Genomic DNA, 25,549 nt, shown 5'->3' with positions numbered 1-25,549 from the left:
ACAAGGCTGTGGGGCTGGGAAGGCTCGGCACAGTGGGGAGCACACGCTGTGGGGCTCAGCAATGCGGGGCTGCTCCCCCCGGCTCCCCTCCTGCTTGAGATGAATGGACCAGAGAATCCTCCTCCATGCCATCCATGACCTTCATGGATTTGGGGTCAGGTCCCCCCATCGTTGGCACTTGTAGGGTCCTGAGCCCAAGCCAGGGATGCAGAGAGGGGTGAGAGGCCGGGACGAAAAGGAGGAGGTGGCCAGGAGGGCTCTGCAGCGAGGGCCCTGCCCACTCGCAGGGGCTGGAGAGCAGCAGAGGGGTTAGGGTGAGCTGAGCTGCCTGTGGAGCCTCCAACGTGAATGAATAACCCCCCCCGGCTCGATGTGCGTGTGTGCACATGTATGTGCGTGTGCAAATCCTTCCCCAGATCAGCTGCTATGTCCCCGTTTGGTTGTGAGCCCCACTGCCTCCCTCTCCCCAAAATCTGGTGACATTTCACCCATCTGGCAACAAGCCACCCACAACCCCTGTGCCCCTGTGACCCGACGGGTCCCCACCTGCCACCATCCCCACGCTTGGGGCAGAGCAGGGGCAGCAAGGGGGTTGGGGTGGGGGGGTCTCGCAGCAGCGGGGCTCCACGGGGAGGTTTTCCATTGCGCACAGGCAGGTGCATTCGCGGAGGGTCGCAGGGAGGGATGCAGGAATGGAGGGATGGGGGGATGGAGGGATGAGGGTATGGAGGGATGGAGGAATGAGGGGATGAAGGGATGAAGGGATGGAGGAATGAGGGGATGAAGGGATGGAGGGATGGAGGGATGAGGGGATGGAGGGATAAGGGGATAGAGGGATGGAGGGATGGGGGTCTGCACAGCCCCCCGCCGGAGGAAGGGCGGCGGAAGGGCATCCGCGGCTGCGCTGACCTCCGAGCTGCGCGGCCCCCGGGCCCGGCGGAGAGAGGCGGATCGGGGCGGGGAGGGGACGGGCGGCACCGCCGGCTCTGCCCCCTTCTCCGGGGCTCGGCGGAGCGCAGCCGCCCCTCGCCGCGCCCCCCCCTCGTCCCACCCCCGGCAGGCAGAGGCTCGGCACAAGCCGCCGGGAGCCCGGCGGAGCGCGGAGCCCGGGCGGGGATGCGGGAGGCGGCGAGCGGCTGAGGCCCCGGCTCCGCGCCGGGCGGAGCGCACCCCCCGGCCCCCCCTCTCTATTGCAGCCCACCGTCCTCACCCGGATTTGGGATCTACCTGGACTCCTTGGGAATTATTATTCTTCTTTTCTTTTGTTCCCCTCTTTAAAACAAAAAAAAAAAAAAAAGAAAGAAAAATTGCACACGTGGAGGAACGCGTGGATTTACTAACATGATCTTGGCAAACGCGTTCTGCATCGTCCTCTTCGTAGGTGAGTGGCCCCGGCGGGGGTGCCCGCAGGCCGGGGGGGGGCCGATGTCGCCTGGCAGGGCAGGATGGCAGAGGTGGCGTGTCCTTCCCCGGGCTGAGGGGCTGGGGGGCTGGAGGGAGGGACCGGCGCTCCCCGGAGATGGGGTTTGCATCAGGACGAAGATTTTAACTGGGGACAACTTTATTTTCCTATTCTCTATCAACTTAAAGCGGGGGTGGGTACGGGGGGCCACGACACGACCCCAACCGCCCCACTGGGGCAGCTCCCGCCTCTGGCACCGCACGATCGCGATCCGCGGGAGCGGGTGGGATCCGCAGCCGAGCCCTGTTCGGCTTTGATCCCCTTTCTCCTTGTGGATTTGCATTTCGGAGGATTATCTACCGCTCTTCCCCCCGCCACCCGTGTCTCCCAGCGCCCCCCAGCCCCTCCTGCCGTGGCTGCTGAGCCCCCCCATCGCTCCCTGTTCCTGGGAACTCGGCATGGAGAATCTGCTCGGAAAGTTGAGCTAATTGCATGTGTGTGTGCGTGGGGAATTGCTGTCCCTTCTGCTGCAATTCGTGCGTGTTGCTTTAGATCATGTGTGAGTTATTTAGGAGCTCTTGTCTCTGCCAGGAAGAAAAGCTTCCCATTTCTAGGGCAGGCTCAGCCGGCGGTGGGGAAGGTGCGGCTGAAAAGGGGGAGAAATCACAAATCGTGGTGGGTTTGGGGTGAAAAAGAAGCGAGTGAGAAAGGTCCGTATTTCGCTCCGGCGAGGCTGGGTGCACGCAGGACCGTGTTGTGCTCCAGACGCCGTGACACCCGCTGCCTGTCAGGGGGTGTGTGGTCCCCAGCAAACCAGCGAGCACCCCGAAAAACTCAGCTGAGCTGGGGGAGCGTCACCCCGGCTGTGAGGCCGGAGACAAGGGACAGTCAGCGGCTGGGGGAGACTTGAAGGTTGGCAGAACAAACGTCCCTCCCGAGCATCCCATGGTGCGGGGCTGGGGGTGTGGGCAGAGGGGACACCGTGCACAGGGGGCTCTGCATGAGCGATGGGGCGGCTGAGCCCCAATTTGGGGTGCCCTTCCCCATGGTCTGCCAGCAGCAGGGCGTGCCGGGGGGTGTCAGGGTAGGGGCGCATAAGCCCTGCCTTTTGAGACAGGAGGGATGCTCGGGGGCAAGGCGGGGGGCACAAGTGTGGGCGAGGGATAGAAAGGGCTCTCTAGCACTGACTGGGGGGCAGCTGACCGCTGTCTGTCTGTACACATGTCTGTCTCACCGCTGGACGTCTCACGAGTGAGATTTAGGAGGACAGACACCTCCAGGATGCCCCACCTAAGGCATCTGAACCATGGTCTGTTCACCTCTGCAGGGGAGGTTGCATGAAAGCAAAACCTTTTGCCCCCTTTTCTGGGTGCTGTGAAGGTCTCAGGTGTGCGGGGGGATGCCGTGGGGCAGGCTGTGCCCCCCAGCCAGAGGAGCTGTGACACTGCAAGCAGTCATCCCCGGGAAGCCGTACCCCAGGCTGAGCTTAGGGATGGGGTGCCCAGGGGGCTCATCCTGCTGCTTTCCCGAGCAGCCCCCCTACGACGTGAGAAGCCCAGGAGAGTGGGGCCGGTGCGGAGGAAGCTCAGCTCTTCACATCTGGGCTCTTCTCTCCGATGAGCCAAAAAAGCCCTTTGGTTGGGAGAGGAGGATCAGGAGGATCGCTGCCACAGTGGCCAGGCTCCGAGCCTGCACGTTGCTCAGCGATTCTTTTCTTTTTGAGTTGTGAGGATAAATATTTACCTCCAAAGCTGCCTGTGTCCAAAGGTCTTTGGCAGGACCAGTGAAAGGAAACATGTATTACAGCTAGAAAAGAGGCAGCACAGCCTGATGCTGCTGGGGGAAGCTGCGGGAGCCAGAGGAGCGCGGGGCCGTCGCGCTGTTTGCTGCCTGCTTGTCGGAGCTTTGTGTATCTGCCTGCAAGCCGTCGCTGTGCTCCGACACCCCAGAGGCTGCCGAGGATTAGCTTTACATTCGCTGCAGATGTTTTATTGATATGAGTTTAGCGAGTTTGTGTCTGTGAGGAGATTTCTTTTGGGTAGGGAAAAAAAGAACAACAGCCTGTCCCACCATCCAAACGCCTCTGTGGGGGTCTGTGGAGCTTTATTCAGCTTGGCAGTGCTGGGAGAGGGAGGAGAGGAGGGTCCCAGGAAAATACACCCACCCAGCAGCCGGGGCTGAGCGTGCAGCTGGATTTGGGGGGACCAAGCGGTGAAGGGCTGTGTCTGCCTTTCCTCCCCCAGCGGGATGGATTTGCACCATGGATGCAGTGCGGGATGCTGCAGCCACCACCCGATATGCCAAGGGGACACACAGAACCCTGCAAGGTGACAAAAACCTGGAGGCCGGGGGCAACTCGCCACCGTGCATCCCTGTGGGCTCCCCGGTGAGTGGATTTACTGTTGGACTTCCCATTCTGGCGTGAGTGCCTCGGCAAGGATGCTCCACATGGTCCAGCACCTTTTGCATCAGGGCAGGTGTCCCATTCCTGCTGCCCTGCCTGAGAGGCCCATGGAGCCACGAGGGGACAGGAGCTCAGCCGGAGAAGAGGATTCCAATGGCATTTTGGGAAGAGGCTTCATGGCATCGGCTGGAGAAGATGGAATTGGAGCCGAGAACTGGGCCCGCCTGGGGCAGAGGGCTTGGAGTGAGGACCGGATGGATGAGCAGCTGGGGCAAGGGCAGCGGAGGAGGAATGGCATATGGTGGAGCTGTGGGATGGATCTCCATGCCCAGGAGACCTTTGCTCTGGGGCCAACGGCTGCAGCAGGAGCAGGTTGTCCCGGCTGCTGTGCTGGGTGCCTCAGGATGAGGTTTCCTGATGTGTGAAGGTGCAGAGCTGGCTCCTTCCTACTCAAAACACCAAAGCATCCTCCATCTCATGGTGAAGAGCTGGAGCATTTGGGGGTGCCTGTTTCTCCTGTGTGACTCGACTGCTCGTGGATCCTGCCTGCCTCCCATGTGGAATATAATCCTAAAAGGCCAAGGAGGGCCTTCCCAGGGGACATCTGCCACCCCGAATCGGATCTAACATGGGTGTAGGGGCTCTGCACTTGGTCATCATTACCAAGGCACCTGTCAGACCTCTCCGAACCCCACGGTGTTTGTTCGAGAGCATCAAAGACCAGGAGAACGGGATCTGTTCCTTGGGCTGATCACATATGTTTCCACCCCGGGCTGCTGCCCATCCTGCTTGTTCATCCCCAGCGGAGCCACACGAGCCCCGAGCATCCCCTCTCCTGTCCTGTCCCCATGGCTCCGGGAACGTGTCCCTGCTCAGCGAGGTGGGCAGAGGCGTGCGTGGCCACTTGCTCCCCTGGCCGCTTGCTCCTGTGGCCATTTGCTCCTGTGGCCACTTGCCTCCGTGGCATGCAGCAGCAGGGGACAGGTGCCCCCCCAGGGTGGTGGCAGGGGACCAGCCCTGCCTTCATGGGGGAGATGCTGCTGGACCTGAGTGCCCACCAAGCCGGGGAGCTGCCTCTGTGTCCTGGTGGGTGTCAGAGGGGGTGACACACGGGTGGCCCTTGTCACATGCCTGTAGGTGTCACTGTCCCCCTGCCATACCCGGCCAAGCGGTTGGGAAGGGGCTGGGAGCTGGAGGGTGAGGTTTGCTGTGCATGTGGGAGCCAGGGGATGGTGGAGCAGTGATGTGTGTTGGTGATGCACGAAGACGGTCACCCCCCCCATCACCCTCTAGGGTGGCCAAGGATGCGGTTCAGGTCTCATCCTCCCCATCTCCGCCTGCTCCAGGGCTTGACACAGGAGGCCATTCGAAGAGAAGGGTTTGTGCCAAACTGCGGCCCTGCCAAACCCCAGTGCTCAAAAACCCATGAGTCACATGCCCGAAAAATCCCGTGATGGGCCTGAAAACGATGAGCCGCAAAAATGAAAACCAAACAGGAACAGGCTCAGAGGGTTTGGATGGACTTTCTCCTGAGGTCATGAGCTGGAGGTCCTTGTCCCCAAGCACCATGGCTGGAAACATGCTGTGGTTTTTTATTTGCTGTTTGGTCTTAATAAGAAACAGATAATTCCATGGCATCATGTGACTCTGGGAGCTGAGGCTTTGGGTTAACCCTCCACCTTCTCTGCCCAAGACATGGGGCATGTCCACCTGCCAGGGTGTGAGAACAGGAGCTGAGGAGAGACCTCATGGGGCTCTGCAACCACCTGAAAGGAGGTTGGAGCATGGAGGGGGTTGGTCTTTTCTCCCAAGTAGCAGCGACAGGATGAGAGGAAATGGCCTCAAGTTGCACCAGGGGAGGTCGAGGTTGGATCTTGGGAACAATTTCTTCCCCAAAGTGCTGTGGGGCATTGGAACAGGCTGCTCAGGGCAGTGCTGGAGTCACCATTCCTGCAGGGTTGGACAGACGGACATGAGGTTCTCAGAGACATGGGGCAGTGCCAGGGGTGGGGAATGGTTGGACTCGATGAACTTGGTGGTCTCTTCCAACCAAAATGATTCTATGACTCTATCCCGCAGCTGAATTTTGGCTGGGGTGGTGGCTGGGGACACTTCCAGGCTGGGTTTAGGCACTATGGAAGGATGCTCCCCCTCGCTACAGCAGCCCCAAGGCGGCTCTAATACCAGTTGGGGACAGCGGGCTGATGGGGAGGGGACATGAGGGTTTCACCCCATCCCTGGTCACCCTCCCTCACCTCTCTCTGCCCTCATCTCTCCATCCCCTCGCCCAGATGAGATCCTGCGCTCGCTGGCTGGCCCCCCGTCCCCCCCGGGGCAGGACCCCCATGGCTGGCGGGTGCCCGTGGACTGTGTCCGAGCCAACGAGCTGTGTGCGGCCGAGCCCAGCTGCAGCTCCCGCTACCGCACGCTGCGGCAGTGCCTGGCCGGCCGCGACAGGAACACCATGCTGGCCAACAAGGAGTGCCAGGTGGCCCTGGAAGTGCTGCAGGAGAGTCCCCTCTACGACTGCCGCTGCAAGCGAGGGATGAAGAAGGAGCTTCAGTGCCTTCAGATCTACTGGAGTATACACCTCGGGCTGACCGAAGGTAACGGGGAGGGGATCTGTGGGGTTGGGATGGGGTGGAGGGTGCTGGGGAGCCTGTGGGGGTCTAGAGGCAGAAGGCAATTTTGGAAAGGATGGAGAATCCGTAAGGAATTTGAAGGCTAAAACTCGCCCCGAGATGTGGAAGCTCAGACCTGAATCATCACAGGCATGGGGCTGATGTGTGATGCAAAAGCTTTTCCATCAAGGAAATAATAATAATACTAATAATAGTGGCCTCAGGTTGTGCTGGGGGAGTTTTAGATTGGATATTAGGGAAAAATCCTTCCTGGAAAGGGCTGTAGGGCATTGGAACAGGCTGCGCAGGGCAGTGGTGGAGTCACCAACCCTGGGGAGTTTAAAAGGTGTTTACACGAGGTTCTTAGGGACATGGTTTAGTGCTAGAGTTAGGTTAGAGTATGGCTGGATTCAGTGATCCTGAGGGTCTCTTCCAACTTAAATGATTCTATGATAATTATAATAATAATAATAGTAATAATAATGATCCCTCTGAGTGAAATGGCAGCCACTCGTGGAGCAGTCGCTGCCGAGAGCTCTGCCATGTGCATCCCCAGCCGGAGGGTCCCATCCCTTCTCCCAGCTTTAGGAGTTGGTCCTGACCCCATGCGAGTTTGGGAAGCTCCCAGGGCACCTCAATCCCTGCTTAAAACGGGCTGAGCAGCGCTTGGGGACAAGTGGCAGGTCCCCCCCGCCTCTCACCTTGCAGAGGGGTGACGCGCCAGCACCGGCTGTCGCTGCTGCCCGGCGAAGGAGTAAATCAGCGGCTGGAGCAGCACAGGTAATTGAAATTGGATTTTTGCGAGCCCAGGGCTGGTTTCTCTGAGGAACGCAGGATCACCAGCTGCCCAAAGGCTGCACCCACCACCCTGGCTCCTCTGGGGCTGCCCTGTGGGCTTGGGCTGCAGGGGTGCAGTTTGCTGGGCTGGGGGGCTGTGGAGGGCTCAGCTGGTGCTGGTGTTGGTGGGGTTTGCTTTGCTCTGTCCCCTCCTGCAACCCCTGCAGCTTTGCCAGCACCTGGCTGGCCCCACACTGGGCAGGAGCAGAGCCAACACCAGTATAGATCCCTTTAATGGGTTTACGGCTTGCTCTGCACATGGAAGCTCTTAAATCCAGCTTCAGCTTGTGCAAAATTGCCTGCACCAGAGCCAGGGGGTTGTGGCACCGACCTCGCAGGGGCACGGTCCCCTGGCTGGTGACAGCTTGGGAGCAGATGGACCCGCGGCAACCAAGTGTGTTGGCAGCTTGGCCCCACTTCCACCCGTTATTTGAGGCTTTAAAAATGCATCTTCCTCTGCTGTTCCTTCATTACCCAGGCTCAAAGTCACCTCCTGTAGCTGGGGGTTCGTTTGATGGAGCCTGCAGAGGAGCCTCCATCCCCAGCATCCCCAGCTCTCTGGGCTGGGATGGAAGCCAGAGGAGGAGGTGGGGGGGCTGGAAGGGTTTTGATGGCTGTACCTGAGCACACAGCCCCCCCAGGGCGAAATTACCTTCGAATCTGGGTCAGCGCAAGGACTAGAGAGCCCGAAAACCAGCCCAGAGCAGGAATTACAGCTTAATTGTTCTCTACCCCTCATTAGCAGCCTCCATTCAGCAATTTCAGAGGGCTTTGCAAACATGAATGAAGGATGCTTTAGTGCTTAATGGGTGCTCCAGGACCTGGACCTGGAGGAGGAGGTGGGAAGAAAAGTGATTTTACGGGCTCTTAAGGAGCAGTAGAAGCTTCGGGGTGTTCCAGCAGCTCATATCTTTAATATGCATAAACTAGTGAGTGTAAAAGCGATGAGGGGGCCAAGGTGGATCCCAAGCTCCTGCATTTTAGCAGAGATGCTGTGCTGGTGGCCGCCCATCCAGCCCCTTGGCTGCGGGAGCTGGGCTGGCCCTGCCATTAGGGAGGGCTGCTTTCGCTCCAGCCTCATTCCTGGGGGTTAATTGCATCTCAGAGAGCTCAGGAAAAGTCCGCTGTCCTTTTAATGCTCCGTAATTTTCCTAGCAAGCAGCAGGGTTCAGCTAGTATTTAATTATTTATTGCATTGGCAAAGCAATATACCGGGAGGTTACAGTGTTTCCTAAATGCACTTTAATAAAGGTGCTATTTGTCATCGGAGCATTAGGAAACCCGGCCAGGCGGAGGGGTTGGCCTGAAGCGGGAGGACTTTGCAGGCTGCCCAGAGTGTTTCCTTCCCCGTTGTGCCTGTGTAGTGTCACCCAGTGTCACCCAGCATCACCCAGTGTCACCCGGCATCACCAAACGTCAACCCAGCAGCACTCAGAGTCACCCAGCGTCACCCAGCATCACCCAGTATCTCCCAGTATCACCCAGCATCACCCAGCATCCCACAACATCACCCAGTGTCACCCAGCATCACCCAACTCACCCAACATCACCCAGTATCACCCAACATCACCCAGTATCACCCACCATCACCCAGCATCACCCAACATCACCCAGCATCACCCAACACCACCCAGCATCACCCAACATCACCCAGTATCACCCAGGGTCACCCAGCATCACCCAGCGTCACCCAGCATCACCCAATATTGCCCAGCATCACCCTGAGGGCAGTGACAAGGCCAGACATGGGGTGACGGGCTGCCAACCCACAGCTACTGGAGTCAGCCCACCCTGGCGTCCTACCAGGGTGTACCCAGCTTGTCACCCCGCTCTGTCACCCCAGATTTCCAAGGAAGGGCTCTGCGGAGCTGCTGGGCTCAGATCAAGCCCTCCCGCATTGCTCCCCACCTCTTAATGAGCTTGTTTTCCAGCGCAGGGTTTCAAGCGGCTCCTTAATTACAGGGGATAAATGCCACCGCCTTGGGCTAATAATAATTTGGCAGAGCAGGGGTGGGCTGGAGCGGTGGGGGCTGCCGGGGGCTCCCCCACAGTGTGGGCACCCAGGGACCTGCTGGGCACCACAGGGATCGATGCTCCGGGCTGCAGGGCAGCCCCTGACTGGGGCTTTTGAAGTCCAGCCATTGATTTTATATATATATATATATATATGTGTGTGTGTGTGTGTTTTTGGCTGTGGCTGCTGAGGCTTAAGGAGAGCATTTCCTCTCTTAGACCCATGGCCAGCTCTCCTGAAATCAGCATCTTTTGGAGATACACAGAGCACTGGCAGAAAAAGCATCAGAAGCAGCATCTCTCCATCTCAGAGAGATGGGAGTGAGGGGTTTTGCTCCCAGTGGGGGACAGACAGACAGACCGTGGGGGACAGACAGACAGACCGTGCTCAGGTCCCCCCCAGAATGTGCAGATTGTGATGGATGAGCCCCCAGGGAATGTGGCGTGGGTGGGATGGTGGTGGGGATGCTCTGGTGCGCAAGTGATGAGGGTGTGTGTTCCCTCACTGAAACATTTCCATTTTCCCCAAGCGCGTCGGAAGCAGAGCGGAGCGGAAAACAATCCTTAAAGTGCTTTTTTAGGCAAATGCTTATTTTTGAAGCCACAAACAAAAAAAACCCACCAATCCAGTGTTGAGTACAGACCCTAAAACTTCCAGCTTGCAGCTGGCCCGGACTCCACGGACGTCGTCACGGAACGTTGACCTTTCCAATCTAAATTCCCTCAACTCTTGAGATGGTTTGAACGCAGCTGCTGCCAAACCTGCCTTGCACAAGGAGCTGAGCTTGTGGCAGGACACGAGCTCCCAGCCAGCAGCAACTAAGCTGAGCTGGACCAAAATGGGCTTTTCCTTTGGTCGCAGGGCAGCGCTTTAACCACTTTTTGCTTTTCCCTTCCCAAATCACAGCTTGCCATGCTGGGGCTGCCCGCGCCCGGCTGTAGCCTCGGTGGTGACTGAGGTTATCTGCTGTGCTTTTTAATTTGCTTTTTTCTCCCCCATCTCTTTCTTCCCTCCCACTCTAGGAGAAGAATTTTATGAAGCTTCCCCCTATGAGCCGGTCACCTCTCGTCTCACTGATATATTCAGACTTGCTTCAATTTTCTCAGGTAATAAAAGCAACACGCTTCCGCTGTTTTATCTCCTCTTGCCCGTGAATATAAACCTGTTACTGAGCTCCCTGGCAAGGAAAACCTGCAGCTCCTTTCCCCACCGTTTGGTCTGAGGGGGGGACCCTGTTTGCTGTCCCTCCCCAGGGCAGATGGCCTCCAGTCCAGTCATGGGATGCTGCTGGGAGAAGGACGCAGAGCCCTTTGGAGCATCCCTCTGCCTCCTCATCCTCCTCTTGACCCTCTGGACCATCCCTCTGCCTCCTCATCCTCCTCTTGACCCCCCGGACCATTCCTCTGCCTCCTCATCCTCCTCTTGACCCTCTGTACCGTCCCTCTGCCTCCTCATCCTCCTCTTGACCCTCTGGACCATCCCTCTGCCTCCTCATCCTCCTCTTGACCCTCTGGACCATCCCTCTGCCTCCTCATACCCCTCTTGGGAACCCAAACTCCACCACCATCCTCAGGAACCTTTTTTGCCATCTATTTCCATGACAACCCTCCCCCCGCTTTTCAAATTAGGTCAGCGATGCCTTGGCGCCTCCTCACTCTTTCTCCTCTTAAACCCTTTCCCCAAAAGTTTCGGGGGGTCCCTGCATCCCCAGACCTTGTGGGGTGCACGTGAGGTGGCACCTTGGGGACCCCACAGCGACGCTGTGTCCCCTCTGGGGTTTGCAGCCCCAGCTCACTTGGGGACATCTCGGAGGATGGCTGTGACATCCCGTCCCCTCGTTGCCGTCACCCGCCGGGTCTGAGCTCCCAGAGCCGATTTGCCAGGGAGCTCAGCGCTGTTTCAGGATGACGATGCCGCCCCCCTCCCGTCTCCTGCACGCCTCTTTGGATTACATTAGCGTCAAGGAAATATTTTAGCTGCTGGAAAGTATGAAAAGCAAAGTGTCTGGAGAGGGGGATTAAATGCTCATGGGTTGATTTATTCATAAAAGCGAAGCGAGAGGAGAAGAAAGCCTGTCTGGCAGTTTTGGGGGCTGAGGGAAGAGGGGAATAGGCTGTTGTTATGCTCCAGATGTGCTGTGGACGTCACGGTGGCCTTGATGCCTCTTCCACCCCTTCTCTGTCCCTTTGGTTTGGGGTCAGAGTGGCCACAGCCACCCCAGGACCCCCAGCCCCAACCTGGAGCCCAAGCCATTGAAGCAAATGAGGCATCGGTGTTGTTTCTGGCTAACGAGGCAGAGGCAGAGCGCTGCTAATTGCCCGTGGGGATAGCAGAGGGATTACCCGACCTTTCTAGAAAGAAGGGAACGGCTGGTGGCACCAGGTCTCCCAGCACCGTCCCCTCCCCAGCTCCTTGGCCCTCGTTTCCTCCTCGCCTCATGAAATTTTCATGCTCGTGCTTTATTAATGAGCTCCCCAGGAACCCTGCGCTTTCAAGCAGCGGCTCTATTAAAATGCATCCAGGTCCCCGCAGGTCTCGGGCAGGGCAGGGGCAATGATGCTCCAGGGGATTAGACAATACGCCAACATTTTGCACAGATCCCACGCCGGTGTGGAGCTGCCATGCTGGCTTTTCACTGCGCACAGGACGCGGAGCCAGGACGGGTGCTCAGGGAATCCCCCCAAAACCAGGAGCTGCTCTGGGCAAGGACAAAAGAGAAGCTGTGTGTCCCCCATCCTCTGCAAGGGGCTTTTCCCCCTTCTGCATCAGTGTTCTGATCTGTGTCCATCCTCAGCCTTTGTAGCATCATCCAGGCTGGGGGGTTCCTGCTGTTTAAGACAACAATGAGACAAATTGGGCTCCTGTGCTGCAAATAACACCCCCAAATGCTGCTTTCCTGCAGGGCAGCCCCCATGGGCAGCTGGAGGGGTGGAGGGAGGTGGGAGGGGGATGCTCGCCCAGGCAGCTGCCTGTCGTTTGCTAATTAGCAGAGCCCTACAAACAGGTCTGTTAAGGAGCCCTCCTTGATGCTGCTGTTTGTCTTTGCCAGCAGAAGCTGGGAGAAAGCAGAGGAATCCACGGGCTTGGCCGGGCTGCGGAGGGGAGGAAATTAGGGATGAAATGGCTGGTGCAGTCAGGTGGCTTCTGAATTAGCACCTGGGCTGCCGGCGGTGATCCATCATTTTGACAAAAACAAAAGGAACATTCAGCATTTGTTCCCGTGCGGTGGTTTGGTGGTTTGGCTTCGTCCATCCTCTCCCCATTTGCTGACAGTGGGGATTCCTGGGGAGGATGCGGGATCTGGCTGGTGGCTGAACCCAGTGGCAGCCTTGTCCCCATTGTCCCTATGTGGGCAAGGGGGCTGGCTGGGGGTGCCCTGGTTTTGGGGGAGCCCCAGGAGAAGACATGGGGGCTGGGGGACCCTGTGCAGCTCGGCAGATTATTCTGCTTTGGAGCAGGCTGAATAATTAATAATTATTCTTTGAATAATTGCCAAGAACAAAAAAAAAAGCCCCAATTTGTGAATTCATGGCATGAATTATGCACCGAAGGCTGTTTGACCAGGTCTCTCCGGTGTGTGTTAACCCCTTCTGTGCTGGAGGAGGACCTCAAAATTGAGTAGGGGGATGAAGGTGGGGGGGAGTGCAGCGGGGAAGGGCCAGGCTGTGATGGAGATGCCAGGGGGTGACACCAGTGCCAGCCCCATTCCCAGCACCATCTCAACATCCTCTCCTCTTCCTCCCCATGCAGGAATGGACCCCGCCACCACCTCCAAAAGCAACCACTGCCTGGACGCGGCCAAAGCCTGCAACCTGAACGACAACTGCAAGCGCCTGCGCTCGGGCTACATCTCCACGTGCAGCAGGGAGATCTCAGCCACCGAGCACTGCAGCCGCAGGAAATGCCACAAGGCTCTGCGCCAGTTCTTCGACCGCGTCCCCAGCGAGTACACCTACCGCCTCCTCTTCTGCTCCTGCAAGGACCAAGCGTGCGCCGAGCGCCGGCGACAAACCATCGTCCCCTCCTGCTCCTACGAGGACAAGGAGAAGCCCAACTGCCTGGACCTGCGCAACGTGTGCCGGACGGATCATCTCTGCCGGTGAGGGATGCGCTGGGCTCTGAGGGGGCTTTCCCGGTTCTTCTCAGTGCTGGGGGTGACCTGCTGGCCATGGAGGGGATTTGCAGGGGGCTGTGGCTGGGTTTGGGTGCTCTCTTGGTGCGCAACCCTCTTCCAAGTTCGTCGGGTGCATCTTTCCAACACCGCATGGTGTTTGCCAGTGGGGTCTCCTCCAGTAACAGTTGGATTCTGGGTGTCAAATGGGGCAGAGTTAATGGTTTTTGGCTGTTCATGGAGAGGTTTGTGGGCTCAGACGTGGCCCTGAGTTGGTCCTGTTTTGTTTGTGGGTTTGTGTGGGGCTGCGTGTGGTTTGCAAGTGGTTCAGCACCCTCTGGCATCGCTCATCTACCCCAGCTGGGGTAGAAATGTGGGGCTGGAGCTGCCGTTCTGCTGTGAACGGTGGAGCTGAGCCCCTGGGGACCATACTGGCTTTGTCCCCAACTGGAGACCGCTCCATCTCCCCACACTGCGGAGGGGATGAAGGTGCCAAAGGCACGGCAGCAATGGGGGCACCCAAATCCAGCATCCCCAGCAAAACTTCACGGCGGGTGAAATCTGCTTTCCTCCCTGTGGCAGAGCAAAGTTGGGAGATCGGGCTTTTGTTCTGTTATGAAACTCATTATTCATACGACAAAAAACCTCCTGTCACCCTCCGGCGGCTGGATCAGCCTCGTAAAGAATATGTTTCCTATGAGGAGGAGGGTCTTTTTGCCATCGAGGTGATAGTTTCCCAGAGCAGGGTGGTGAAATAAATAAATAACGTGGCTTCAGGTCCTCCTCTGGCTGCAAGAACGAATGTGTTTGAAATGTGGGAATGTGGCTTTTTATCAAAAAGTAATACAATCAGCCAATGTCCATGAATAAAAGATACCAGGGCTGCGCTGAGTGGCGGCCAAATTAATGGGAGCACCTCTTTGTCAGCGGGCCTGATGCTCAGGCATTAAAAGCTGTGGATGCATCTGCTTGCTTTCGGGGGGGATAACCTGAATAAGCAGCACGTTGTGGGCGACTGGAGAGGCCACGGAGCTGCCGAACGTTAATTACAAGCCCTGAAATGAAATTCTACCAGAAAGAGAAGGTCCCATCTCATCTTCTGTGATTCTTGTTGCTGTTTCCCCCCTTGCATCGCTGGAGGGCTCTTGCCAGCTCATCTTCCCCAGGGATGCAGGAGTGGTCCTGCCTGCTGCACACATGGGCATTGTGTCCTCTGCAGTCACAGCTCCCGTTGCTGTGGGTCTGATTTCCCACGTTAAAGCTGGGTATGGACTCACTCGCCAGCTGAACCGCTTCTCCCACAGCCTCGTCTTCTCCTCTGTGCACATTCCTGGCATTTCCCAGCTGCTCCAGGCTGAGAGGACCTGGAAAGCTGAGCAAAATCCCAGTTGAGCACCTTGTGGGAAATGCAAACTCCTCCAGCGGCTGCTCTTTGTGCTTTTTTGAAAGGTTTTAGGTGATGTGGAGCTGCCGTGTGTTTTGGGTGGATTAAGCTTGGTGCAAGGGGGTCTCGCTCGGCGGTGATGCAGAGGTCCCTGCTGTGGGCTTGGTGCTTGGAGCTCTGTGCAGAAAGGGCTGCACCCCATGCAGGGGTCTAAAAACTCTGGTGCATGGGTGCAGGACCCCCGGAGATGCTCTTGTCCCGCTCCAGGCGCCCTGGAGATGCTGCTGGTCCTGCTCTGGGCGAGCAGCTTGCTCTGCAGTTCTGCACAAGCCCAGGGGAGTTGCATCTATGTGCAGGCTTGGGGAGTTTGCTTGTTTCCATCCACTTTGCTGAGCGGCTCTGGGCTTGGTTTGCAGGGCCAGGGCGGTCTGGGGGGGCCTCTCCAAGGCCCTCTGCATTTATAAATACCAAAGCATTGGCAGGCAGCCGCTGCCAAGATCATCACCAGGTGCTGGGAATGTGTATAAATAGAGCGTGCAGGCTTTGTCCTTCTTCTCATGGCATCTGCACCCACCGGTCTCCACCCAGGAGCAAGCGGGCATGGAACCCCCTGTGTCCCGTCATCCCAAGCAAGCCAAGGCTGGGCTCTGCCGTGGGATTTCCCCTTGATGTCTGGTTTTATCAGGCCGGCATCGCGGTCTGATGCTCATCCTCCTTATCTGCATGTGGGACTGGCAAGGGCATTGAGCTCCGAAGCAGATCAGCAAGCTGCTCTGAAACCCAGCGGTGACAGGAGATGAGATAATGCTCCCGCACGGGCTGCGAGTGTAATTAAGCCTCCTGGCTGAACGCCTAATGAACGGCAAAGCCCTCTCTACTGGGATAGAGCTTTGCAGGGAGATTTTTGCTGCCATTGGTGCTGAGCGGGGTGCGTGGGGATGCTCCTGGTAGGGGAAGATGCTCCTTGTAGAGGAAGATGCTCCTGCAGGACACAACCCACCCTGACTTCATGTTGTTTCCTTCCCGAAAGAAGCCACAGAATTGGGGGAGAGGGCAAACTAATGGTCTGACATGGAAAACAATAATTCTGGAGGTTTTCCTGGCTTTATGCTGTTGTGCAGGGCTGCTGGTTAAATGGTCATTGGACATCAGCTCCTGTCTCATCAGTGGTCACCAAGCTGGGGAGATAGAAGCCACCAGCTCTTCCATCAGCACCGATGGAAGGTGATATTCTCTGAATGCTTTGACCAGGGTATTTTAAGCAGTGGGCAGCATCCTGGTGTGGAGCAGGGTCTGGGGGTCCCTGTGAGGAGGAGGAGGGTGCTGTGCAACCCCCCATTCTACATGGCCCTTCTGAGGACACGAAGGGACCAGGATGAGTCCCCTGGGCTCCCGTGCATCCCGCGTGGGCTCAGGGATTCAACCCGTGCCCTTCCCAGGGCTGGGGTGCAGGATCTGGGTTATCCTGGGATTTGCTCTGGATGAAGCAATTCAAATGGTCTAGAGCTGTGAGATGCCCCAGCCCCTTGGCCCAGCTCCCGGCTGTGAGAGCAGGAGCAATCAGGCTCCGATCGCTGCAATTTGTGAAGCTTTTCGTACTGGGAAGCTCTTCCCAGCACCGCGGCGCAGCCTGACAAACTCCCCGAGCTTTGTGTCTGATTGCAACGGACAGGTTTTAGCTCCCAGAATATAAAAACCTTTTTGCAAAACACTAACCTCAGCTAAGGGGAAAGGGAAGGAAAGGGGAGAAAAGAGCTGATTTCAGCAGCTGCAGTTTGCTGTATTTTTCATCTTGCATCAGCAAGTCGGGAACACAAATAATCTGGTTTTATATGCTTCAGTGATGCTGGTGCTGAAGAATTTCCCAGCCTCCACTGGCTGTAGCTCCTCAGCATCCAAAAGCAGGGTGATGTTTCATTTCCCTGGGTTTTCTCCCCACTTTTTCTGCGTATTTGTGCTTGGGAGGGGGATGGATCCTGCCCAGCTCCTTGCAGGGTGCCTGTGCCTTTGTGCATCGGCATTTCTGCACAGCAGAAACCGGCTCTTTTTGGCTGGGGTTGGGATGCTAATTCAGGAGCGATGCCCCGGGGAGGGGAATCTTCACTTCATCCCCTGAGGACCCACAAGGGAGACTTGGCTCGGGGTTTGTGCGAGGGAATTGGATCCAGGCTGCCTTGGTATTGATTAAACACCAAACATGGGAACAAAACGCCTTTTTCTTTTTTAACCCACGTCCTCGTCTTCACGCCCTTTGTTTAGCGCAGACAAAATGCCATCTATAATGGATGTTTCTTTGATAAACGGCGGAGCGGCAGCTCAACTTTCTCATTACGTCGTGTAATAAGAGCGGCTCAGGAGTACGGCGGCCACATCGTTGGCTGCGAGGAAGGAGGAGGAGGAATAATAGCTCCTGGGTTGAACAGCAGCTCCAGGAGCTGGAAGAGGAACAACGTTTGTGTTTGGGGGGGTCACAGGGACAGCTGATGTGTCCCCAGGGTGTGTGGCTGCACCAGGGCTGAGCAACTGGGGGAAGCCTCCAAATCCGACCATAAATTAGCAAATCTGTAAAGGTTTTGGCCTGGGGGTGGATTGGGGTGGCCCAGGGGACATCACCCCCCATATGTCTCCCCGGGGGACCCTCGCACCAAGGCGGCTGGAAGGGACGTCTGGTCTTGTCGTCCGCCTTGCTCAGGGCGAACGGCGCTCTTAACACAGTAATAAGTCAATTCGCGCTGAATAATTAAATAGAGAGCCTTCATAAGTATTGACTTAATGTGACAGCAAGTCTATACTGACTCAGGGTTTGCTTATGTAAACACAATCTCCTGTTCGGCTTAGTTAGCAGTTCAATGAAATAGAACAGTCCTTCAATTAAAATCAAATGATGCGTGCGTTTAATTCTTCCCTTCTCTTAGCGGGTAATGATAGGGTTTGAGCATAGGGAAGAAAAAGTCTTTCAACTGCTTTTATCTGTGATGAATCAAAATGCGATGTCCTCAACATGCATATGGGTAACTCAACTTTTTAATTAACAGCTCCTAACTTAGCAGTTGGTCTGGTTTCTGTTTGTCCTCAGTTGGTTTTTCCTTGGTGCTGGCTTAGCTTTGCTTTGTCCACTTGGGGGATTTCTGCTTTGCTTCTCGGTGGTTCGTTCTCTATTTGCCTCTTTCCTGCTGCTCCATCTCCCTGGGCACGGGGCACCTTTGGGACCGGAGTCCACCCCACATAGACACGCTACAGCAGAGAGGCGATTTTTCTCTAAAAATCATGAATAAAACCCTCCTGGCTCATAGCAGAATGGTGACTCCATTCTCCAGAGGTGGCAGATAAAACAAATATTCCCATTGAACTCTTTTTTCCCCTTGTGAACTATTTGCTAGCTTGCGTAGAAGGTCATCCAGAAAAGTGGAGTTTTGCTCTGCTTTCCCTCATTCCTTCAGCTGGTCCCCATCCCCAGGGCTCTTTGAATCACCTGGATCTTGATGTCTGAGGCTCGTTTTTTGCTTTATTCTGTTTAAATCCCAGCATCTGCCGGCTTGGGCAGCATCCATCCCCAGCAGGACGAGCAGGCAGAGCGAGGATGCCCAGCGGGCCCGTGGGCTTTTCGTGTCTTGCTGAGTTTCTACATGTTGTCACAGCTTCTCGAGCATCCCCAGCTCTGCGGGGGGGGGCAGAGATGCGTTTCCGAGCTGCCGCTCGTGTCTATTAAAGCCATTTTTCCTTGGTCCCTGTAAATTGCCTGTGAAAAAAACACGTCTCGAGTAATCTCCATCTCGGACGTTTTCTGCATGAAATATTCAAGAGCCTGATACCGTTCGCTTTGATGGTTGGTGAGTTATTACCGGCGCTGGGCTTTGGACTTCTCATAGGCATGTGGTGATGGGAACAATTAGCACCCAATTAGGCACCTTGCATCTGTTCTGGGGTTTGTGTTTTCTTTTTTTCTGCTTAAAAACTTGCAACCAACAAGCGGAAAAAATAAAACAACCATCAAGAATCCTTTGCTGTGTAGGTAAGTTCTAATGGCAGATTGAGGGTGTCTTGGCAAGTGCTCCTGAATTTCTCTGTGATAACAAGGGTGGGGGATGAGTTGGCAGCCGGGAGCGATGGGATGGTCCCCACAGCGATGCACAACGTCCCCTAAATGGGGGATATATGTATATATGCCCGCAGGGACGTGTCTGGGGGTGGGCAGGGCGACAGGGGAATATTAAAGCGCCCGGAGCTCTGGAGCTGCCTCCTCTTGGCACCGTCCTGCTCTTTTCACCCAGAAATCAAACATATTTTTCAGATGCATCAAAGAGAAGCAGCTTGTAGCCCCCTGGCTTTGAAATCCAGCACTTGGAGCTGGTTCGGGATATGATATATGTGTGTATATATAATTAATTTTTCTTAATACTTTTTCTTTCAACTTGCGCCCTGCAGCTCCCCACACCACCCTTCTCCCTCCCCATCCCAACCCAGTGCCAGCCCAGTTCTTCCCAGTCCAGCCCTGGCATTTGCTGGCAGAGACTGGCCAGCCCCACCTGCTGCCCGGAGCTGCCAGCCAGCGATTTGGCACCAATTCCTCCTGTTTCTGCTCAGATGGACTTGGCTCCCTCTCCTTTTTATTTCTCCTTCTTTTTTTTTTTTTCCGCTCGGGCACTTAAAAGCAGAAATCTGAGAAGTGATGGGCCGGCTCCAGTGAGGTTTATTCCTGGCAGTTAGAGTCTGATCCAGCGACTGCAAACTCATTGTATACAGCGGAAAGAGTGACATCTGGCTTGGATATTCTGGAAAGATTACCAGCTGGCTTGTCATGTATTATGAAAAGAATAACATTTGCCTTAGAGGATGCTACAAGCCAGGAGCAGGGCCCCGGGGAGCAGCGTGACAAATTTGCATGGCGCTCGGTGATGAACTTGCCACAGTTCTTTAAGAGAATTGACGTGCCTTCGCCTCTAATTTGGGGAGAGGGGAAATGCTGTCGGAAACTTTATTTATCTCCCGCGGAGGGGAGGAGGAGGGAGTCTAAACACCTTCCTGTGATGGGGATTGTGTGAAAGGAGTGGAGCTGGAGCTTTTCTGCTCTGCAGCATCCACCCCAATCTCTTCCTTCTGCTCCATCTTGCAAATGGGGAGCAAAACCCCTTGGCCCCAAGGTTTTGGCTGCAGGGAGGGCTGAGCTCTGCAAATGTCCCCCCGGCAAAGCTTTTGTGCCCAGTTTTAGTGAGGGAAACTGTGCTGAGAGCTGAGCATCAGCCCTGGAATGGCTGCGGGATGGGAGCCCAACCTCGCTCTCTGCACCATTTTCACGGGGAGTTTTTCTTTCCCCATGTGCTAAATCGCATGGGAGGAAAATAAATGTAGGTTTGGTGAAAATAACCTGTTCCTGGGATGGAGTTGTGTTTCCAGCAGGAAGGAGAGGGGAAAAGTTTGCTCCTTGGATCAGATGTGCCATAGGAAAACTGTGGAATCCAAACCCCTTTTATTATTTTCCCTAAAACTGGTGCTTTAGCTCAAGCTTGTCCTCTTTCCACGTCACGGAGCAGCTGCCCCACGCATCCCCTGGTTACATCTCTCCCCGAGGTGGTGCCGGTCGTGTTATTGCTGTTTATCAGCATCCGACGTGCCCGGGAGTCCTGTCTTCTTGTTGGGAGTGCTTGAATAACCCAGACGAAGAGGCCGACCTTGCCCTGGAAATTCACAGCCCGTCGGGAGCCTGTAAGTGGGTCAGGCAGCTGCTGCAAGTGGGAAAATCAAACAGTTCACACCGCCGGCAGGTGAAAACCCAGCGCGACCTGCATCCCCGGCCACGAGAAGCAGCAAAAAGAAGGTACTGAGTGGCTCTTGCCAAAGCACCTGCTCAGCTGGGGTCCCCAAAGGGCCAGGGGGTCCCCAGAAGATGCTCTGCGGTTCCACAGAAGCTGTTTGCATTGGTGGCTGTCAAACTCCATGACCTGGAAAAAAACCCAGTCACGGGTGGCTGGAAACAGCCGAAGTCTGCAGGAAAGCAGCACATTCCCGCATGGAGCATCCCGTGCTCTGGTCCAGCTGTGATTTAGTCCCATTTGGGTCCTTTTGCCAGGATGGAACCGGTGAAACTGGAGCTCAGCAGCAGCATCTCTGCTCCTCCCTGGGGTTTCAGTGGTACCTGCATCCCTCTATTCCCTCAGTGCACTCGAGATCTGGGACAATGCTGGGTGGATGTAAAGTATCACTGCGGATCCCTTCTGCTTTATTCAATCACTGCTTCATTTGTTCTTCCATTTAATTTGATAAAAAACCTTCTGAAAACAAATCATTCCTATTAAAAAAAAAAAGAAGATAACACAATTTCTACCCTTTATTTTCATCCGTTCTTATGGCTCTAGGCAGGTACCGTTGGATGATTCAGTCACTGGTTGGACAAAGATGACATTTAATTAAGAAGGAAGGAAAAGGAAGCTAAAGAAATAATGTATGCTTTCTTCTTTCTATATGAAATGTGGAAAAAAAAGGAGCCGGGGAGATTTTCTGTTGTGAAATGCAAGGTCTCATCTACAGTGTCAGCAACTTGGCGGCTTCGCAGCGATTCCTCCCTGTGATTGAGATCCAGCCTGGGCCACAATTCAGCCCCGTGTCTGTTCTTTTAATGACTGAGTCAATCTGGAAAACCGCTGCCCATCCATCTGTCCACCTGGTCCATCTGTCCATCCTCTTCTACATCCTTCTCATTTCTTTATCCTTCCACCTCGGTGATTCGATTCATCTGCAGAGCATCGTCTGCAGAGCGTGGGTTTGTGTCAGCACAGCCAAATTATCCGTACACCTGGAAATAACTGCGCTGCCATGGCTCCTCGTGCTTTGTGCATTACGCCGAGTGGTGAGAGGAGATGAGATGGGGTAACCAAGCCAGTAATGGAGTTTGATGGTATCCCTTCTTTATTCCTCCTGGTCCTGCTTGCTTCTTTTTCCCTTCTTGGCCACGAAAGAAAGGAAAATGTAAACCCCAACCTCAGGCATTTTAATTGCACTCTAAACTTTAACATTTCAGAGGGAAGATAAAAACAAGCAGTGAAATTTTACGGTCGTGTAATGATGCCGGGGAGCGGCGCGGCCAAATGAGGTTGTGAAGTTTATGGTGTGCCAGGGAGGTGAGGAATGGGAAAGGATGGAGGCAGGAGGTGGAGAATGGGAAAGGATGGAGGCACAAGGTGTGGAACATGAAAGGATGGAGGCAGGAGGTGGAAAAGGGGAAAGGATGGAGGCAGGAGGTGGAAAATGGGAACGGATGGAGGCACAGGGGTCCCATACTTGGAAGCTCATCCCCAACAGGGTGGCAAGCCCCTAGACTTCTTCTAGCTCATGTATCCTCTTTCATCTCCTTTATTTTTAAGTCACTCTTGCTGCCTTTGAGCAGCAGAGGTGCAATCCCATCCCTCTCCCTCTTGCTCTGTGCACCCAGGTCCCGACTGGCCGATTTCCATGCCAACTGCCAAACCTCCTTCCAGTCCCCGACCAGCTGCCCTGGGGGCAACTACCAGGCGTGCCTGGGCTCCTACGCGGGGCTCATCGGTGAGTGATGGGAGAATGGGATGGGGAAGGGTCTCTCCCACCATGGCCTCTCATCCTTTTCCTTGCCGGGTGCAGGTTTCGACATGACGCCCAACTACGTCGACGCCAGCCCCACCAGCATCACCATCTCGCCCTGGTGCTCCTGCAAAGGCAGCGGGAACATGGAGGAGGAGTGCGAGAAGTTCCTCCGAGACTTCACGGAAAACCCTTGTCTTCGTAAGGTTCTTCTCCATCCCCTTTCTCACCCTGTCCCATCACCGCTGGGGTGCAGCACCCCCTAAACATCTCCTACCTCCATAAACATCTCCTACCCCCATAATCACCTCCTAGCCCCATAAACATCTTTCCCCCCCGCCAGGAAATGCCATCCAAGCCTTTGGGAACGGCACCGACGTGAACCTCTCCCCCAAGAACCCCTCGTCCCCCATCACCCTCCCACCGAAGACGGAGAAGAGCCCTGCCCTGCCGGATGACATCAATGACAGCAACACCATGTACGACACGAGTGTCATCACCACCTGCACCTCCATCCAGGTAGGGGAGCCCAGACCCTGGGGTGTGACCCTGGGTGCGCTTCCCTGCCCTGAACCTTCCTCCCTTCTGCTCTCCAGGAGCACGGACCGAAGCTAAACAAGTCCAAAGAGCAGAGCCTGTGTTACTCAGAGGTATGTTTGGGGCGGGGAGGGGGGTCCCGGGAGCTGTTTCGCACTGCAAATGGTTTGGGAGGGATGTATCAGCCAAACACCATCCTGGGGGCCACTGGTGATCACTGACCAGAGAGCAAAAATAGGAGTTTTCCAAGGTTTTCCCCCAAAAGCACCCAGATGAAACTCCGCTCTCCCCTTGCCCGCAGACCCAGCTGACCACGGACATCATGCCGGACCAGAAGACCTTTGTGGACCAGAAGGCAGGTGGCAACCGACACTGGGCGGGACAAATCCTGCCCCTCGTGCCTGTGCTGCTGCTGCTGCTGCTGGGCTCCTAGAGGGCCAGGGACACTCGCACGAGCTCCATCCCCACAGGGGAGTGAAGGACCATCTTGTGCCGGAGACTGGAATCGCTCCCAAAAACCCGGGATGCCGAGCCCGGGCGCACCAGGAGGCAGGAGAGCCCTCACCGCGCTGCGAAACTTTGGTGGTTTTCTTCCTGTTTTCATTTTTCCTTTGGTTTTTTCTGCTCTTTTACGGTATGTTGGGTTTCTTTTCGGAAGCAGGAGCCCATGGCTCATGGCCAAATCCCCCGTCATGTGCCCTGCAATGAGGGATCTAGAGATGCCAGCGGCACGGGGAGGGAAAACGAGCACCAAGCAGAACTTTGCAGAGGTGGTTTGGAGGTGACACCCCAGGCGTGCTGGGGACAGCGAGGTTTCCACATCGGAGCATCCCAGAGGACGGACGTGCAGTCGGGAGCCTCTTCTGCATCCTCCGAGCTCTTGACATTGTTATTGACCTCCCTTTTCTTTTATTTTTAATTTTTCCTGTGGCTGAGGAGAGTTTTGAATTGGAAGAGAAAGCAACTGCTGTTCATACGTTGTGAGGCTGTCCTGATGTTTTTGATCTGTCACTTGGAGGGGGAGATTTTTCTTTCCATTTTTATAATCAGTCAGATTTGGGTTGGGATGGGATCTGACCCATCGGTGGTTGGAAACCACTCTATGTTCCTCTCTATTTTCTTTTATATATACATATATAGTGTATGTATATACCACCCACCTATACCTACATATATGTATGTATATACACAACCATATACATCTACAGTGTGGCTTTTTAAATTTCCTTTTCTCCTTTATTTTTAAAAATAATGCTCCAATGGCAACAACAACTTACAAATGTATTCTTGTAAAGTTTATTTTTTTTAATAATGTCTATAATGGATTAAAAGAGAAAATAAACTGAGAACAACCAAGCAAGGAACAAAGAGGCACCAAAAGCAAAGGATCCACCCGAACCCAGGGGGGACGGGGGCTGTTGAGCTGCAGAAATCAGGGATTTGGGTCAGTCAAAATACTTTGCAATGCTGCAAACAATTCCCCGGCTGTTTTGCTCCGGGAGACAAGCAAACATTTCAAAGGAGCTGACATATTCCTGGGTGGCAGGCTTTTTGTTATGTGCAATAACTTTGGGTTTGAAAATACCATCCCCTCCCCTTCATGTCTCTTTTTTCCCCCCCCAGCAACCTGACAGCGCTTAAAACCAAACTGAAACATTGAGATTTGGGTCACACAAAACGTCAAGTTTCTTGAGTCAGATGAAAACAATTTGGTTTTTGGTTTTTTTGGGGGTTTTTTTTTCACTTTACTGCTCATGTCAGGGAGTGGAAACGTCAACCCTCATCCAGCTCTGCCCGTGGAAAATGGGATGTCGGGGCATCTCGGGGAGCTGGGGATGCCGAAATGGGAGCTGAAGGACGGGCTGGGCTGTGTGCAGGGAGCCGGGCACTGGTCCATGGGGAGGGATGAATGGATGGAGAGTTATTCCCTTTTGCAGCACGGAAAAAGAAAAACACGTTTGATGTGGAAGTTGGCGCGGGGAAAATAAACATGTCACGTCTCTCGCGGGAGTCGCGTTGCAAACCCGGGCTGCTCTTTGCTGTATTCCCTCCTCTCCCAGCCAGGAAAATGACGGCTTTGAAGTAGGGGAGCCAGATGGGCTGAGCGGTTTGTGAAGCATCCATGCATAGAGGGTGGTGTTCGAGGGGCTCTCCAGCCAAGTTTGTGGTCCCTTGTGTGTGGGGTGAGCCCAAATCCCACGTGCTCCAGTTGTCCTGGTGCTGGCTTGATTTTCTTTTTCCCTGAGAAGACTAGAAACACTTTTCTGACAGGAGTGTGAACTCCTTTGCTAGGAAAGATTGGGGAGAAACGTCTCCATCCTGTAGCTGATGCTGCATCTGCTGCTTGCTGGGTACCCGCATCCCATCCTGCATCCCATCCTGCCTCCCACCCTGCAGCTCCTCAGATCTCCCAGCTGAGGAGGCATCAGCAGAAAGCAAAGAACTTTGAGTAAGCTGGAGTTAAGGGTTGTCCCCTCACCCTGGGATGTTTTAGTGGTGCTGTGCTGTCCCCAAGCACCCGTGGCCGTGCCAGTTGCAGCAGTGATGGGGAGATGCTGGGAGCACCCTGCATCCCGGTTGTACACCCCAGGCACCCTGGGTCCTGGGTGCCGAGATTGCGCTGGAGCTGCTGAATATTCACATACTGGGGATAAAGGCATCAGCCACACTGGTCAGCGTGGCACCTTC

General features: G+C 55.2%; 1 protein-coding gene across 1 annotated transcript; it reads left to right on the top strand.

The window, feature by feature from the left end:
* Window positions 1-1,026: 1,026 nt before the first annotated feature.
* On the top strand, window positions 1,027-24,229 carry GFRA2 (GDNF family receptor alpha 2). Its single transcript, XM_013369881.3, has 9 exons — window positions 1,027-1,381; window positions 6,098-6,412; window positions 10,301-10,384; window positions 13,029-13,377; window positions 22,200-22,309; window positions 22,385-22,525; window positions 22,668-22,843; window positions 22,921-22,974; window positions 23,163-24,229. Exons 1-9 carry the CDS (start codon window positions 1,342-1,344, stop codon window positions 23,292-23,294), a joined length of 1,401 nt encoding a protein of 466 aa, XP_013225335.3. The 5' UTR covers window positions 1,027-1,341; the 3' UTR covers window positions 23,295-24,229.
* The last annotated feature ends 1,320 nt before the right edge of the window (window positions 24,230-25,549 follow it).

This window comes from Columba livia, chromosome 25 (assembly GCF_036013475.1).
Source record: "Columba livia isolate bColLiv1 breed racing homer chromosome 25, bColLiv1.pat.W.v2, whole genome shotgun sequence".
Classification (NCBI taxonomy): domain Eukaryota; kingdom Metazoa; phylum Chordata; class Aves; order Columbiformes; family Columbidae; genus Columba; species Columba livia.
The sequence above is the reverse complement of the archived record's forward strand: the minus strand, read 5'-3'. Positions and strand labels throughout refer to the sequence as shown.

Coding starts and splice junctions, on each gene's coding strand:
- GFRA2 (XM_013369881.3), top strand. CDS start 1,342: ATGATCTTGGCAAACGCGTTCTGCATCGTCCTCTTCGTAG. Junction 10,385..13,028: donor ACTTGCTTCAATTTTCTCAG/GTAATAAAAGCA, acceptor CTCCCCATGCAG/GAATGGACCCCGCCACCACC. Junction 22,975..23,162: donor AGAGCCTGTGTTACTCAGAG/GTATGTTTGGGG, acceptor CCTTGCCCGCAG/ACCCAGCTGACCACGGACAT.